This window comes from Salminus brasiliensis, chromosome 25 (assembly GCF_030463535.1).
Source record: "Salminus brasiliensis chromosome 25, fSalBra1.hap2, whole genome shotgun sequence".
NCBI lineage: Eukaryota > Metazoa > Chordata > Actinopteri > Characiformes > Bryconidae > Salminus > Salminus brasiliensis.
The window spans coordinates 23157624-23172920 of record NC_132902.1 but is presented as its reverse complement, the minus strand read 5'-3'; the positions used below and the strand labels follow the sequence as shown (position 1 = coordinate 23172920).

Genomic DNA, 15297 nt, shown 5'->3' with positions numbered 1-15297 from the left:
TGTGTGTTGGCAATCACTTGTTGCGGTAATGACCGTTTTCCCTTTCTTCTGTAATAAAGCCCTTAGGTCATGGATTTACTAAAGTGATGCACTATAGTACCCATCTTGCAAGCCCAGGTACTTAGAAACATCATAGCAGCCACCTTTTATGCCATAGAAACCAGTAATTAGATAAATTAATAATCAAATTAAGTCCAAAAAACTGGACAAAGCCCAGATGATCATACGAGCTGGATAAGGGACTGTTTCGATCCACTGTTACAGTCCTGTTTACATGTGACAAAGCTTAACATGATCCGTCCAAGCCATCTCACCTAGTCATGTCATATGTCATTTTAGAAAAGGAAGGATGGCCAATTTTGATAGATAGATAGATAGATAGATAGATAAATAAACAAATAGCTTACAGAATGACTGAACTGATCTGAAAAATTAGCTAAGTATAAATACAATGATATTTAACTTTAAAGGATCATAATTTCACATTCCTGCATCAGATGAAATTAAGATTTCAAAATTTCTTTTTGGTAAAATGTAGCTTTTATGCAGTATTTAATAATTTATTCATAAATTTTAGACAAATCTTTAATTGATTAATTTTTGTGTAGTATATTTTAAGCCACTGCGGTAGTTAAGAATTTCCACTCTGAAAATACATTTTATGAGCTTTTTTTCAGGCGAAATTATTAAAATATTGTGTTGGTGTCAACCGATAAACCTTACAAGCAGTGTGTATGACCATGCATCATCTCTCTGTCTCCTCTCCTGATGCTTTCTCTCTCTCGCTCTCTCAGAGGTGGACGGTCAGGGCAGAGAGGTGCCATCCATGGCCAGCCTGTGTCCTCTTCCGAGGAGGAGCCCTTCACCCGTGTGAACATTCGGGTCCCAGGCAGCCCACCCGCTCGCAGCAGCACCAGCCACTCGGAATCCCTCAATACAACGCCTTCAGAGAACAGCGCGGGGGCCAGCAGCTTCGTGGGGCTGCGTGTGATGGCCAAGTGGTCATCCAACTCCTTCTTCTACTCTGGGACCATCACTCGGGACCTGGGCGAAAACCGCTTCCGGCTACTGTTTGATGACAATCAGGAGTGTGAGGTACAGGGGAAGGACATTCTGCTGTGTGACCCCATACCGATGGAGACGGAGGTCACAGCGCTGACGGAGGAGGAGTACTTCAACACAGGTGAGGAGTAGAGCACTAAACATCGATGGTAGAAAGATTTTTGATATTTATATCAAACACCCTACCAACACACACACCACTACCATGGGAGTCCGTGTCCCTGCAGCGCTGAGAATGACCCACCACCCAAATACTACCTACCTGCTCTGTCATGGTCAGTCCTGTGGGGGGACCTGAGCCTTGAAGAACAGGGTGGAAGGAGGCTGATAACAGAGTATACAGAGAAACAGCTGGATACAGTCTGGGATTATAGAACTACACCGTGCTTCTATATGGGAAATGGAGCTGGTAGAACGGGTCAGGGGTGGTCATACTATTCTGATATGACCAGTGTGTGTGTGTGTGTGTGTGTGTGTGTGTGTGTGTGTGTGTGTGTGTGTGTGTGTGTGTGTGTGTGTGTGTGTGTGTGTGTGTGTGTGTGTGTGTGTGTGTGTGTGTGTGTGGTTTATTTTTTACAGGTAAAAATGGTTGAGCTTTCTCTTTTCTAATCTACTTATAAACTGCTGTGTTGTCAGGTCTGATTAAGGGCCATAAGTTTCAAGGCTCCGAGCTGCTGTACTGTATTGAGAAGGACGGTCACAGTATATGGTACAGCAGGAATGCTGTAATTCTCACTATGGACCAAGGAAACCGCCTGAGGGAACAGTTTGGTCTTGGACCGTATGAACCCTCCACACCTCAGACCATGGCCTCGGATATCAGCCTAGGTAAGTTTCCAGTTTTTCTCTTTGTAAATAAGCAAAGGAAAGCATGGGGGGGGGGGGGGTCTGGATTGGATCAATTTGGCCTATACTATTAAAAACTAGGGCTGTGAAAGATGGACAGGATAAAAGTACTGCTACATGTTTGGTGCTTGGGTTCTAGGTAAAGCAAGGTTTTTCTACACGTTTTTCTGTATGACAGTTACACATGTGACTCAAGCTAAGGTGATTGGCCTAGATTGGCCTCTATTGGACATTGCAGCCTTCTGTGATGCCAGCTTTGCAGAAACCATCGGCATTCCAGTAGCGATTTTAATGGCATGACATTTAGCTGTGGAGTTCTGCTAGTTTAGGAGTCTGTATGTTAATGGCATGTGCTCTTTCTTTAGATAACCTGGTGGAGGGAAAGCGGCGGCGTCGAGGAAATGGGAACGGGCCAGGAACTCCAAACCGCAGTGCCACAAACAGCCCGAGAACCCCGGGGAAGAGGAAACTCATGAGCTCCACAGAGGACGAGAGGACCCCTGCGAAAAGAGGACGCAGAGGGGGCGGGGCCAGAGCGGGTACGGGCACTGCCGTCTGTGTGGACAGAGCTTAATGATGCGCAGCTTCAGCAGAACAGCCTGACCTTAAGGACATTTGATCATCAAAACTCTCATTTTTACTGTGCTTTTAATAATGGATTTGCTTCTGCATCCATAAATGATCCTATTTTTAATGTTCGTATCTTAGCATCCATAAACTGATTTTTAAATGTTTAACCTGTTTTTAAGCTTTGCTGTATGACCTAAACTGCTTTTTTAAACATAATGTTGGAGAATTTGTAGTGTTGGAACATGAATCTGTTTATCATAAATCTGATAAACTGTTTAAAGTGTCAATCAAGATCCCTTTCTTACAATGAGCTGCAGATCCCGTTCCCTTGTGGACATTGGTATGTTGATTTGTTTACATGTTTTTTTTTGTGTTTTGGGAACCCTTGGTAAGGCAGATGGAGTTGGTGGTGGTGGTGGTTACTTCTGCATACCCCCTCTCCCCCCCCCACCCCCACCCCCCTTTGATTGCTGTGAATGTGGTGTTTTATAGTCTATTTACAAGCTCAGTAGGATCTATACGCCTCACTGTATGTTCTTTTGCACATTTAGGCTCTCGAATGGCTGCGTGCAACACGTCTGGGAGTGGTGCCGAGATCCCTACCGACCCTAATGATCTGCTGGTGTCCCATGGCCCTCTGCCCCAGAGCAGTGATCTCTTCATGGGTTTTGTTTTCATGCTGACCGCCTCCTCAGAGAACGACAGGGAGTCCAACCAGATGACCAGTGATGGCGAGGAAGGTGAGGGAGGAAGAGTTCCTGGCAACTCTTTGACTGTAGTTTTTTTTTTTTTTTTTTTTTTTTAAACTGTGGTGTGGGTCCCCCTAGTGGAGTGCAAAGGAATTGTTCAGGAAAATCATCATCATCATCATCAACCTTCCTGGACACTGGCCCTCATTTCCCAGAGTTGCCTAAAAGTTGCCTAGGTTCCTTGAAGAACCTTCCTGGTAATATAAAAATGTAGTAAGAAATAAACTGTGGGGGGTGGTCCCCCTAGTGTGGTGCACGGTAATTGTGGAGGGTGCTGGTAAAGTTTCTAAATTTTAAATTATTTAAGATTTAAATTTATTTTAAGATTTATTGTGGAAGGGCGACATTATGAGAACTCCCTTTCCAGAATTGACCAATTGATAAGGACCTCTTAATTTCTCTACTTTTTCCACTTTTCCTACTTATGACTACTGTTTTTTTTTTTTATTTATTTATTTATTTTTATTATTATTAGATTATTTTATTTATTCAATAATTGCTCTTGGGGTGTAACCTGGGAACTTGACATCTCAATTTCGTTCCACCCCTGTACCATATGTACCACATGTGATGCGAATGACAAACTGGGCAAAGCTGTAGAAAAGTTTGGCTGTGTGGGCTACACTCTCTGGGGTGATGCTATAGAACAGGGCTCTGGTCAGAACTCCTGGAGGGTTGGTCTTAAAAGAGGAAATTGCCAAACTGTGCTAAAGACTGGCTCTGAAGAACCAGAGTTAAAGACCTGCTCTGTTTGTGCTTGGTTCCTTAAAGAACCCTCTGGCTAATATGAAAATTGTGTAATAACAATTTGCCCAAGCCAAGAACATTTAGGAATCATTGTTTAAAGATTTAGTTGAATTTTTCTCTGGACAGTGTCCGTTGCTGATCTCCAGCCCCAAATGTGTGTTCCTCTTTTTATTTTTAGAGTATGTGCAGACAGCCCCATATAATAAACACTACACTGGAAGACAGCTAGAGGCCGGAGGAGGAATGATCCTGCCAGAGTTTAATGAAGAGCAGGTAAGAGCTTGTTTTTATGACCTCGTCCTTCTCCTCCAGAACATTTCTGCAGACTATAAATGCTCCCGTTTCTTTTCCCCTCTCAGTGCAAAGCAGCGTATCAGAGCCTGCTGATAGCTGACCAGCATTGCCGCACTAGGACGTACCTCTTGTGCGTGGCTGGTGGAGTCCCCTGCGTCTCTCAGGTCTGGGTGAGGGACTGCTGTCAGGAAAAGAAGCTGATGAATTACAGGAACTACCTGCTACCTGCTGGACTGGGACCTGAGAAACGAATTGTAGAATGGTAAAGAGCCGAAGGCAGTCGTGGTCGTCGGTAAGGTTTATACATGTTTGTTTGGAACTAAAGAATTTTTCGTGTTTTTCTCCCCTTACAGGCATTCGCGCTGCAACCCTTTCAAAGCGTTGAAGGTTCTGCTGATTTCAGAGGATCGTGTAGATGTGTGGACAGCTTTGCTTACCATGTGTGGAGCAGGGAAGGTCCACCAACATAAAACAAATGGAAACAGTTCCGGTAGGTTCATGGATTTCCTTTCGCCTCAGAAAGACTTAAAGCCTGGTCTAGACTGACTGGTATTTTAAGAGCTACGCTACATGTCCACATGTTGGTGGACACTCCTTCACATGAATGTACTTAGCTACTTAGTAAGTTGCACTCATTGCTGACACAGATGTGCAAATGACACAGCTAGTCTAGCCAACGTAGAGAAGTACTGCCAGTAGATTAGGACTAGAATAGGAGCAGATAAACATGAACCTATTGGCACCATGCTGCCTAATGCCAGGCGTGGGCTAGAGGGGTGTAAAGCCCCCCCAGCATTGAGCTGTGGAGCAGTGGAAGAACTGTGTTCTCTGGAATGATTGATGATCCAGCCAGTGCGTTTGGGGGATTAGTTAGGGATGGGGTTGCCATCATCCAACATTCTGACTTTATTAACGCTAACCAACCAAATCCTCACAAATCTAGTAGAAAGCCTTCCTGCCTGGACAGTAGAGACAGTTACTCCAACAAAAGAACAAACTCCTTTTATTACCCTTGATTTCAAAAGAAAAGAAAGTGTCCCAATACTTTTGTCTATGTAGTATATTCTTAATGGGCCTCATTCACCAACTGTTCGTGACACATCGTAAATCTGACCTAGACTTTTTATTTTTTTTAAAGACTTTTCTTAATAAACTGCCTTCATTCTCACACAATGTTCCTCGGCAGATGTTCCAGCCGAGAAGTTTGACGTGGTGGTGTCTGCTCACCCGTGTCCTCCAGAGGTGCGGAAATCTGCCACCACTGCTGAGGCTCCGGTAGTGTCCCTGGAGTGGCTTATTCAGAGTGTGATCTGTGGAGAACGTCTGGCCTATGACGGCCAGCCCGAGTACCGGCACGACTACTCTCCTTAAGCTGTGCCCCTGAGGCACGTCACTTCTGTCTTTTAAATGTCCTTGTCTGTTTTAGTGCATGCCTGCCTTTTACTGTATATAGTTTTAAGCTCTGTTTTTATGAAGTAATAAACTGTGTTTCTTTTTCTGGTTAGTTTATTTATTTTTTTGGAAATTATATTGGAATACATGCAGCACTTCAGTATTTACAACTCTTATACAACACAGACGTTATTTACACCATAGAGCAACAACCACCTTATATGACACTTCAGTTTCCAATGCTTGCCACAGCATAATACAGGGTGTGGTGTATTTGGGTGGTCCCACCAGCAGCTTCCTTAGAGCCCAAAACTGCAAGGAGAGGGGGAGGGGGAAAAGTGAGTAATTAATTAATTAACCAACCAAACTCTGAACCAATATCAGCTTTAACACACCTACCTTCCCAGAGTGCCTCCAGACTGGGTGTAGTATTTATTGTAGTCCAGTCGCAGCAGCAGCTGAGCCAGATCGGAGTTGATTTGATGGTTACGCACACTGGACAGGATCTTGAAGAGCAGGAACGACTGTCGGCTAAAACCCTGTGAATTGAAAACAGGAGAGTTTTATTGGTGATTCAGTCTCGCTGTGTTTAAATGTTAAATCTGTCATTGCAGACAGAGATGTTAAGTGAAAACAACAGGGGAATAATTCTCTTAACCATTTGATTTTAGAAAAGTGCATTTCCTGAGGGAAAGAATAGCTACACAGCTTCGGTGAAACTGTCTGCTCATAGGTGGCCAGGGCGTCCCAGGGGTGTGCAAAGTAGGTGGTAGATTTACTTTAGTAGTCGTATTATTAAAACCTAAGAATGGTGCAGATTTTTGCATCGTATTCATTTCTATGGATTAAAAAAAATGTAAGAATCAATTGTTACATGGAAAGTTTTTGTGCAATTAGGGCAGCTTCTTAATCAGACAATCAGACCCAGCAATCTTGAAAGAGTGTAGAAATCCCAAATTGTATGACAAGTTACAGCATAAATCCAGCAGAAAAATAAGAATATAAAGACTACTATACATATAAGATTGAGTGCGTTCACATACCCTCAATCCGATTATCAATAATCTGATTTCTGCAGTTATCTGATTATTATATGGTCATGTAAGCATACATTTCTTTGATTGGATTAATGCCTAGAACTCCAATAAAGAGCTGTATTTTAGCTCAGTAATTTAATTACTCCGTGCATGAACTCGTGTTACCCATATGGAGTCACATAAAACCTTGTATCTCCAAAATGGAAACTTCTTTTCTAGAAAGGAGCATTTCTATTGGTCCATTCATTGGGAAATTGTGTTACTACTTGGAGAACAACCACCAAATCCAAATTAGTGTAGACATTACATTACTTGGAAAATCTTGAGCAACTTTAGAAAGGTACATTTAAAAAAAAAAAAAAAAAAAAAAAAAAAAGCATCATAGCTACAAACCAATGAACAATTAAAGAGGCAGAACATACACTGGACTGCTGTTACAATTAGGACTAATCAGCATTCAACGATGGAAGCAGGATCTTTACATGTTGTTTACATGCTCACTTCTATTTACAGGCAAATTCACATTATGGCAAAATGGAGATAGCGGCACTATTCACGCAAATGTATCCAGATAGGACAGATGCTCGTTAAAAAAAAGCTTGTCTCTGTCATTGCAGCAAAATGGAGAAAGCTGTAAGAATGGCAGAATTGTCTACCATTAGAAACCATGAGACAAGAAGATCCATATTTGCCAGAAAAGCTATTAAGGACTTAGGTGAAAGCCACAGCAGAAAGTTGGAGGTTTACGCTAGATGCTTTAGTGAGACTATTGGCTGGTTGCAAAGCAAAAATCAGATGATCCCTGGAGATTTCCCCATTATCTGACTACCGAATGAACACACTCATAGTTTTGCAGTGAGCAGCCATGTGTAAAATTCTTAAGAAAGCAGGGCAATCCATAATGAAGCTAATCCATACATTAGTGGAATACACCAGAAACAAAGTAAGGGGTTTAAAAGGCTAACCTTCACCATAATGTCCAGCTGTGCTGCTCCTCTCTCATCCAGTGGTGCCAAGTTCTGACTCACCAGTGAACAGAAGTTGTGACAGAGATCCAAAATCTCATTCAAGCAGTGAAACACCTATGAAAAGAAGAAAATCGCTCATTAAAGTTATAGAAGAATCACTTGACTGCATACTGACGGGGCCTATACTGCATCTACAGTTTCAGCAGCATGTCTGACACTTACTGGTTTGAGGAGGATGAAGGACTGGGCCAAGAGATTACTGAGGAAATGGTCATGAGCCAGCCGAATGCTCTCGAAGTCTCGCGTAGAGTTAATCTGCTGCAGAAGCTGCGAAAACTGGGACTCCAACACGTCCACCTGATCAGAGAGTTGATTTAGTGAGGATGGTGAATGAGTGACAGTATAATAAGTAATGCCAGACTCCCAATAGGTGCAGAGTAATACCTGTAGGTAATACTGCAGGTTGTCTACCAGGAAGGCCATGTGGTTACGCAGTCTCCATTTGACCGCATCAGTCTGGTTTGACTTCAAGTGCTTCCTCTGCATCTGCAGGGCCCAGCAGTGCTGTAGCTCAGACTGGACCCGGCGTACACTGAGCAGGTAGCGAAACACCACGTTGTATCTAGAGAGGATGAGAAGTGCACAGCTCATAGAAGACGGTTCTCTTCCTCTTCTGGAGCGCTACCTTCCTGCAGGCTTAAATGCCACAAATGCACACATTTATTATGTCAAAAAAGTTTGTGGACACCCCTTCTAACGAATGCATTCAGCTACTTAAAGTTGCACCCGTTGCTGACACAGATATGCAAATGGTCAGAGACCATTTCAAAACCCCCAGCATTGAGCTGTGGAGCAGTGGAACCATGAATGCAATCAAATCCTCAAAAGCAATGCTCCACAATCTAGTAGAAAGCCTTCTTCCCTGGAGAGTAGAGACAGCTACTCCAACAAAAGCGGGGTAACTCATTTGATTTGGGCAGAAACAATGAATGAGCAGGTGTCCAAATACTTTTGTCCACATATACATAAAAAACGCTCCAAAAATGAGCTATGCTGTGATATTTAACACACACAACATTGTGGTCAGGGATAGTAAGAGGGTTGTAGATGGATAGAAGTCTGTGCAGGGACTTACTTTTCCAGCACAGCAGGAGTGAACAGAATGTGCAGGGGCCACTGCACCTTATAGGCCAAGCCCAGGGCCGCCCAGCCAGTGGAAGGGGCCTCTCGAGGAGAGGTCTCTTGAGGAGGTGTGGTGCCCTCTCGACTGCCAGAAGTCTCTGTAAGCACAGGTATTCAATTAGCACTGCAGATGACTGAGAAAGCTCTTAGGGGCCTCATCTTACACCCTGTGCGAGGCGTACCGCAATACTCATTGCTATCTTACACCCCACCAACTCTTAAAGGGAATGGCGAGTGACACTCTGATTGGTTTATGGCACGTTACACCCAAAAAAACATACCCATGATTAATTAAGCGATTAAGTACAGGCCTTTTTGCGCGTTTCGAGCCTGTCGTTACCTTTTCCTGACGATACAATAGCGAAGACACACTGACATGCCTCCATACACACAGACAGCTTTTTGGCATTCAAGCCTGACATTATGGCATTAGTTTCTTCAGTTCTGAATATGTGACATTAATGCGCCGCCTTACATTAAAACAGGTAAAAAAAATAATGAGTTAACGAGATAAGGATATGGGAGGCACGTTTTTGTTTTAACTGATTATGAAGAGTTTGTCAGAATTAATGCATTCATTTATTTTGGTGTCACTCACTGCTGTCACAGATGTGCAAATGCACACTCGCACTCGCTTGTCTAGTGTCTATAGAGGTGTATTTCCAAGAGAATAGGACTCTCTGGAGCAGATGACCATGACCCTATTAGTGCCATGCTGCCTAATGACAGAGGTAGGCTAGATGGGTAAAAAGCCCCCCAGCATTGAACTGTGGAGCAGTGGAGGAACTGTGTTCTCTAGAATGATGGACTGTGCCCCATCCAACACTTTTGGGATGATGAGGTGGGGTGGTGATCATCCAACATCCTGACCTCACTAACGTTCTTTTCTCTGAATGCAAGCAAATCCTCCCAGCAGTGTTCCTCCAAAATCTAGCAGAAAGCAGTTTTCCCTGGACAGTAGAGACAACTCTGTTGTAATACCCTTGAGTTCGGAAGAAACAATGAATGAGCAGGTGTCCAAAAACTTTTGTCCACATAGTGTAACTAATTATGAAGCACCAACAATAAGACATGTCTTTTTGTTCCAGTTACATAAGATATGAAAACAGGAATATTAAAGAGAATTCTAACTCTGACCAGTAAGTGGCGCTATGCACCTTTCAGCTGACTCTATGGTACAAAAACATGTTTTGGTGTTTTTGGTCCACACAAAAACAGATTTGCCTTTAATTTATGAATTTATGAATTTATGAAAATAAGAAGAACATCTGAAGAAGCCTGTTAGGACATCTGAAGGAGCCTGTCTTAATTAGCACTAATGTAAAACATCTTGGGTCAGAGCTGGTGGAAAATAATACCTTTGGTGTCTTTCCCTTGGTAATCAATGGTGAGATGCAAGAGGGGTAACAGGTTGTCATCATCAAGGAGAACTTTGTGAGCAGCTTGCTGAAAGGCCACATTGACGTCTGTTAAAAAAACAACATTGATTGAGTGTTTTTAGCAGTTTTTCCAATTTAGAACGAGATTTTCTTCGTTTAAAATGGGACAGAGACAGATATACCATGTTCTGTCACAGCAGACGGTGGAGTTTTCAGCATCTGCTGAGCAAGGTCAATAAAGACTTGGTACAGTTCACCACGCCCCAACAAATAAAAGTCTTTAATGATCTATAAGGGAGAAAAAACAAAAGTCTTGTTAAACAATAATTTAAGACTATTAAAAAAGCAAAATGAACAACACATCCACTTGTTTACCTTGAGCTGTCCCAATAGGTCCGATTCCTCCACCATTAAAGTCCAGAGGTGCTATTAGAGAAGATGTGAATTGGGTCAGTATATGGTAACATGAGGGTGTGAGCATCCAAAACACTGTAGCTCAAAACCAACCTCAGCAACTGTGCTCCGAATGCCATCGATTACATTCTCGAAGTCCACCAGGCTGAAAAGAGGCTGCTGCTTCAGTCTGTGGAGCTCTGCAGCAAACGTGTCCTCCTGGTGTTTCAGTATGGATCCTAAAACAGGCAGATCAAGACATGGCAACAACATCCAACAGTCAAATAATGGCTACAGTGTTTTTAATAAGACAGTAAAAATATTGTTACTTTTCTTCCTGTTATTAACATGACATTAATATATGACATTAATATAAATATAATGATATTAATATTTAATGTCATACAATATGACATTGTATTCATTTGAATTAATTGTATCAGAAACAGCAAATCTTCTGTATTAGGTCTGCTGTGTTCTTCTGGCTTGCTCTGAGTAGAGACAACCCAAAATGTGTTTTAATGGATACATTATCAAAGTGGCAATAAGTGACTAAATCCTCTATTTAAAACAAATAGCATTTCTGCTCATTTCTGAGCACAGTTCCTATTGCTGAATTAATACACAGAAAAAAAGCAACCTTTGTACCTTCCATGTTTTATGTTTTTTCCCTAGGTTTTTAACCTAAAAAAACTTTATTAGAGTTATTAATAGTGCTGCACCAATACCTCAATACCAATAGAGGTACCAATACCTCTTTCAGTATCGGTGCCGATACTGGCATTGGCAACAGAGAGCAAACAAGACCATAAAGCTTACTGATGCCTTATTTATTATTATTTTTATTTTTTTAAAAACATAGAACATTTTGGTTTGCATACTTTATAAAATCTAACTTTTAAACACTCAGTAACCAGCCAGTCTTAAATAGTTATTACCATTAAACAGAAATTTAATACTATAATAATAATAAAATAATTCAAAACCTTTATCACTTTTTCTTTCCATGTGCTGGTTAAGAGTTTAAGCAGCTTGTTTTAAAGCTTATTCTATTGTGAAGAGTGAGCCCAGCCAGCCACCCAGTCCTGACCCCAGGTGATCATGAGGACGTTGACTGATTGATTGGTAAATCTGGGAGCTTTGCTTAATGGGCAGTAATGGCCGTTCACTTATTCTCACTTAGTAAATCAGCAAAACATCATTGGATCATTGGACTGTACGTTTTCAGTTCCTTCAATTGGTACTCTTACCAGCTCTAGATGGGCTCTGGTTGTGGTTCTCAAACATCTGGACAGACTCCCCAACAAACAGGATTTTTTCAGCCACTCTGACGGGGATGTATGAGGGAAGCATCTCCACACGTAGGGAGAACTGCTGCAGTGAGGGGGCAAGCATGTTCTCCTCCTCAATCAGCCTCTACAGTGGAGAACAACACAACAAACAACCAAACAAAACCATAAATAAATAAACGAATACATATATATGAATATAAATAAATAAATACACATGAAATGTGTACACATATTTAAAGTGTTTAAGCTCAGGAAGTTACTTGGTTTAAGGGCACATTAATTCAGCTTAATTACATTTTATATACACCCTGACCTCACTAATGCTCTTGTAATTAACGTTAAAAGACAGCAGTGCTTCTCCAAAATCTAGTAGAAAGCCTTCTTCCCTGGACAGTAGAGACAGTTACTCCAACAAAAGCAGGACAAACTGTTTTCAATGCCCTTAATTTCAGAAGAAAAAATTAATGAGCAGGCGTCCCAATATTTTTGTCCTTTTAGTGCATTTCGATTTGAGATCTCAAGGTCCCAGTTACACCCAAAGATCAATTATTGAATAAATAATAATGATAATAATAACAATAATAATAATAAAACATCTAGAATATAAGAAGGGTAGACATAAATCGGAAAAGCATGAAAGCAGAGAAATGAAAAAGTTAAAAAAGTTAAAAGTTGCAGAAATCTAATCACAATATGAGAGGGGTGCAGCAGCATGAATAAATGAATTGCAGTAACATAATATTAATGAAATTAAAATATGCTGCACCGTATCAGACGAAAACTAGCCACAAATTCCAGACAGCTAATTCATGTTTAATAAATGATGTTGCAGGGCAGGGATTTAACAGGAGGTCATGGACTTACAAAGCTGAAAATAATCTCAGTAGTCGACTCAATAGACTTAATACTCTTGCTGAACTGCCCCTGAGCTAGGAGATGATGTGTCTCTTTAATTTGACCCCGTGTACGAAGCAGAATCTCCATAACAGAAACCTGAGGTTAAACAACTGCAATATTTGGGGCATTTTCGGTCACTCCGGCCAGCAATGAGCACAAATGCAGCCAAGCTTAAGAAAAGAGACTCCTGCCGTTGCCCGCGGGGAGATGATCAGGCTCCGATTATGCTGAGTAAGTGAGCATTTGCATTTCAACAGCAACGTTATGAAAACACCTCCAAGTAAGTGACAGATATTCACATGCAAACTGAAGAGAGCATGCGATTAGCCCCTCACCAAGTCCTGTAGCTCCCTGAGCTGTTTCCCGCTCAGGCCTCCAATGCCCAAGTCCTCCTCCTCTTCCTCCTGCGCTGCCGCAGCTCCTCCCGCGCTGGGGCCCTGCTTCACAAAGAACTCCTCACTCTGGTCTAGGAGCAGCCCGTGCAGCATCCACGCGGCCAGCTGCTTGTACATCACTCCGTGGCAAACTGCGAGAATTCTGTTAAATTTAACAGACAAAAGTATTGGGACACCTGCTCATGCACTTGTTTCTTCTTATTAAAAGGTATAATATATTTGTTGGAGTAACTGTCTCTACAGTCTAGGGAAGACTTTCTACTAGATTTGGGAGGAGCATTGCTTTGAGGATTTGATTGCATTCAGCAACAAAAGTGATATGTAGAAAGAAACACCCTCCACTTATAATCCTGTTAAATTAGGACAATTAGAGGCAGACCCTCTGTACACTTACTCTTTGAGAACTTATTTTATTTAAGAATATGTTGTTGTTTTTTTTAATTAGCTAGTTAAAAATACCTTTCTGGAGGCCACCATTTATCTTCACTCTTGTAAAGTATAAAGTTAAGAAAAGAAAGAAGAATTTCTAAGAAGAATTTCTTTCCTACAACACTTTTGTGCAATCAGGCTCAAGTGTTATTAGCGTAGGGATCATTTGGAACCCCCATCAGACAGAGAAGCGTGCATGTGTTATTCCCAGGATATATTTGAGCTCACTTTTCTAAGGCCATCCGAACTGGTGGTAGTCCTCCACAGCTGTGCTTGTAAACAGTCTCCAGAATCTGGCAGCCATGGATCTGATCAGGAGAAGAAACAGAGGATGTTCCTTCACTTTCCTCAGATTAATCACTTACTAGTCCATCAAAACTGCCAAGGCACTAACCTTCTGAGATCTGATGGTCTCCACAACAACCATCACGGATGGGAAGAGTAACTGAAACTGATGAGCAGGACAAACAACGGGACAGACAGACAGACGGTCATCAAATCTGTATCAATCAGTTTAACAAATCTGAGCGGCTGCATCAATCTGAACAATCTGTTCCCTACCTGCTCCAGCATGTAGTTCACATGCGAAATGGAGAGATGTGGATCACCGAGGAACTGCAGAAGACAGATTTCAAGATTTAACATCAACCCAAAATGTGAAACTCGTATCAAAGACCAAACACAAGCGTCCAACCTCTTGTTCAAGGTCCAGCAGGGCTTGTCGGTAAGGCTGCAACATGGAATGCAGGCCAGTGCAGAAGGCCCGCAGGTAGATCCCATGAAGCCCAGTCTGGCTCTGCTGGTTCGAGTAGTGCTCCTGGGTGACAAATACAGAGTATTTGAGAAATCTGTTGTGTTTAGGTCGAAAACTTTTTTTTAGGGTAACACTATCCGTACCTGCTGGTGGACATGGCCCGTGTGTTGCTCTATGAACTCTGTGAAACGCATGTAGTCAGTGCCCATTTTACACAGCCGGTTCAGGACACTGGTTTCACTCGGGTGCAGAAATGGCAGGTCCTGGGACACCTGCAATAAGCAAATGACCAAAAAATATTATATCTGATATTATTAAAATAATCAGAAGTCAATGCTATGACTATGGCAGGGCACTATAGAGAAAGCATGGCTGTCTGCTCTCATCTGCAGAGCTAAAACTACTAACATGACCACACATACATCCATATATCTGAAAAAAAGGCAGATATACATATATAAACATGTTTATATTACGTTTATATGCTTAAAATATGTCCAATGTGGAGAATGAATGAAATGACCCATCTCAACTAGCTTGAAGGTGTGTGCACAGCTGTATGTCAAAACCATGATTAAATATCACATCTGGCTGCATTAATATTGACTGAAATGAGCTCATATGTAGATATACAGTGTTATATAGTGAGATATATATAGGTGTTACTCTGCAGATGGATGAAAAGTACGTTAGCTAGCTAGCTAACTAGCTAGCTACCTGTAAGCCATTCCGCTTATTCCACGTAAATATGGTGCCAGGATATCCGCTTAAAGCAAGCAGCAACTCGTGTATCATCGTTGCAGACGAATAAACTTATTTAACAATAAATTATAGATATAAATACACCACAATATCCATGAAAACTGTCCCGCTAGCTGAAGCAGCTAGCTAGCGTCAACACCGCCAAGAGA

General features: G+C 41.8%; 2 protein-coding genes across 6 annotated transcripts in view; one reads left to right on the top strand and one right to left on the bottom strand.

Annotated features, from left to right (window-relative positions):
* tp53bp1 (tumor protein p53 binding protein, 1) overlaps window positions 1–5765 on the top strand; it is a 22378-nt gene extending 16613 nt beyond the window's left edge. For all 5 annotated transcript variants that reach the window (XM_072670850.1, XM_072670847.1, XM_072670848.1 and 2 more), the window contains 8 exons: window positions 795–1183; window positions 1699–1890; window positions 2274–2447; window positions 3030–3218; window positions 4153–4247; window positions 4334–4530; window positions 4622–4758; window positions 5455–5765. In XM_072670850.1, the coding sequence (XP_072526951.1) occupies window positions 795–1183; window positions 1699–1890; window positions 2274–2447; window positions 3030–3218; window positions 4153–4247; window positions 4334–4530; window positions 4622–4758; window positions 5455–5639 (1558 nt within the window). In that variant the 3' untranslated portion in view covers window positions 5640–5765. The remainder of the gene's footprint in view (window positions 1–794; window positions 1184–1698; window positions 1891–2273; window positions 2448–3029; window positions 3219–4152; window positions 4248–4333; window positions 4531–4621; window positions 4759–5454) is intronic.
* Window positions 5645–15297, bottom strand: tubgcp4 (tubulin gamma complex component 4). The gene is made up of 18 exons (XM_072670851.1): window positions 15104–15297; window positions 14530–14658; window positions 14327–14449; window positions 14194–14247; window positions 14027–14083; window positions 13861–13940; window positions 13144–13345; window positions 11870–12035; window positions 10734–10858; window positions 10602–10652; window positions 10409–10514; window positions 10206–10313; window positions 8801–8945; window positions 8110–8287; window positions 7888–8022; window positions 7663–7779; window positions 6060–6199; window positions 5645–5972 (listed from the first exon to the last, which is right to left on the bottom strand). Exons 1-18 carry the CDS (start codon window positions 15179–15181, stop codon window positions 5960–5962), a joined length of 2007 nt encoding a protein of 668 aa, XP_072526952.1. The 5' UTR covers window positions 15182–15297; the 3' UTR covers window positions 5645–5959.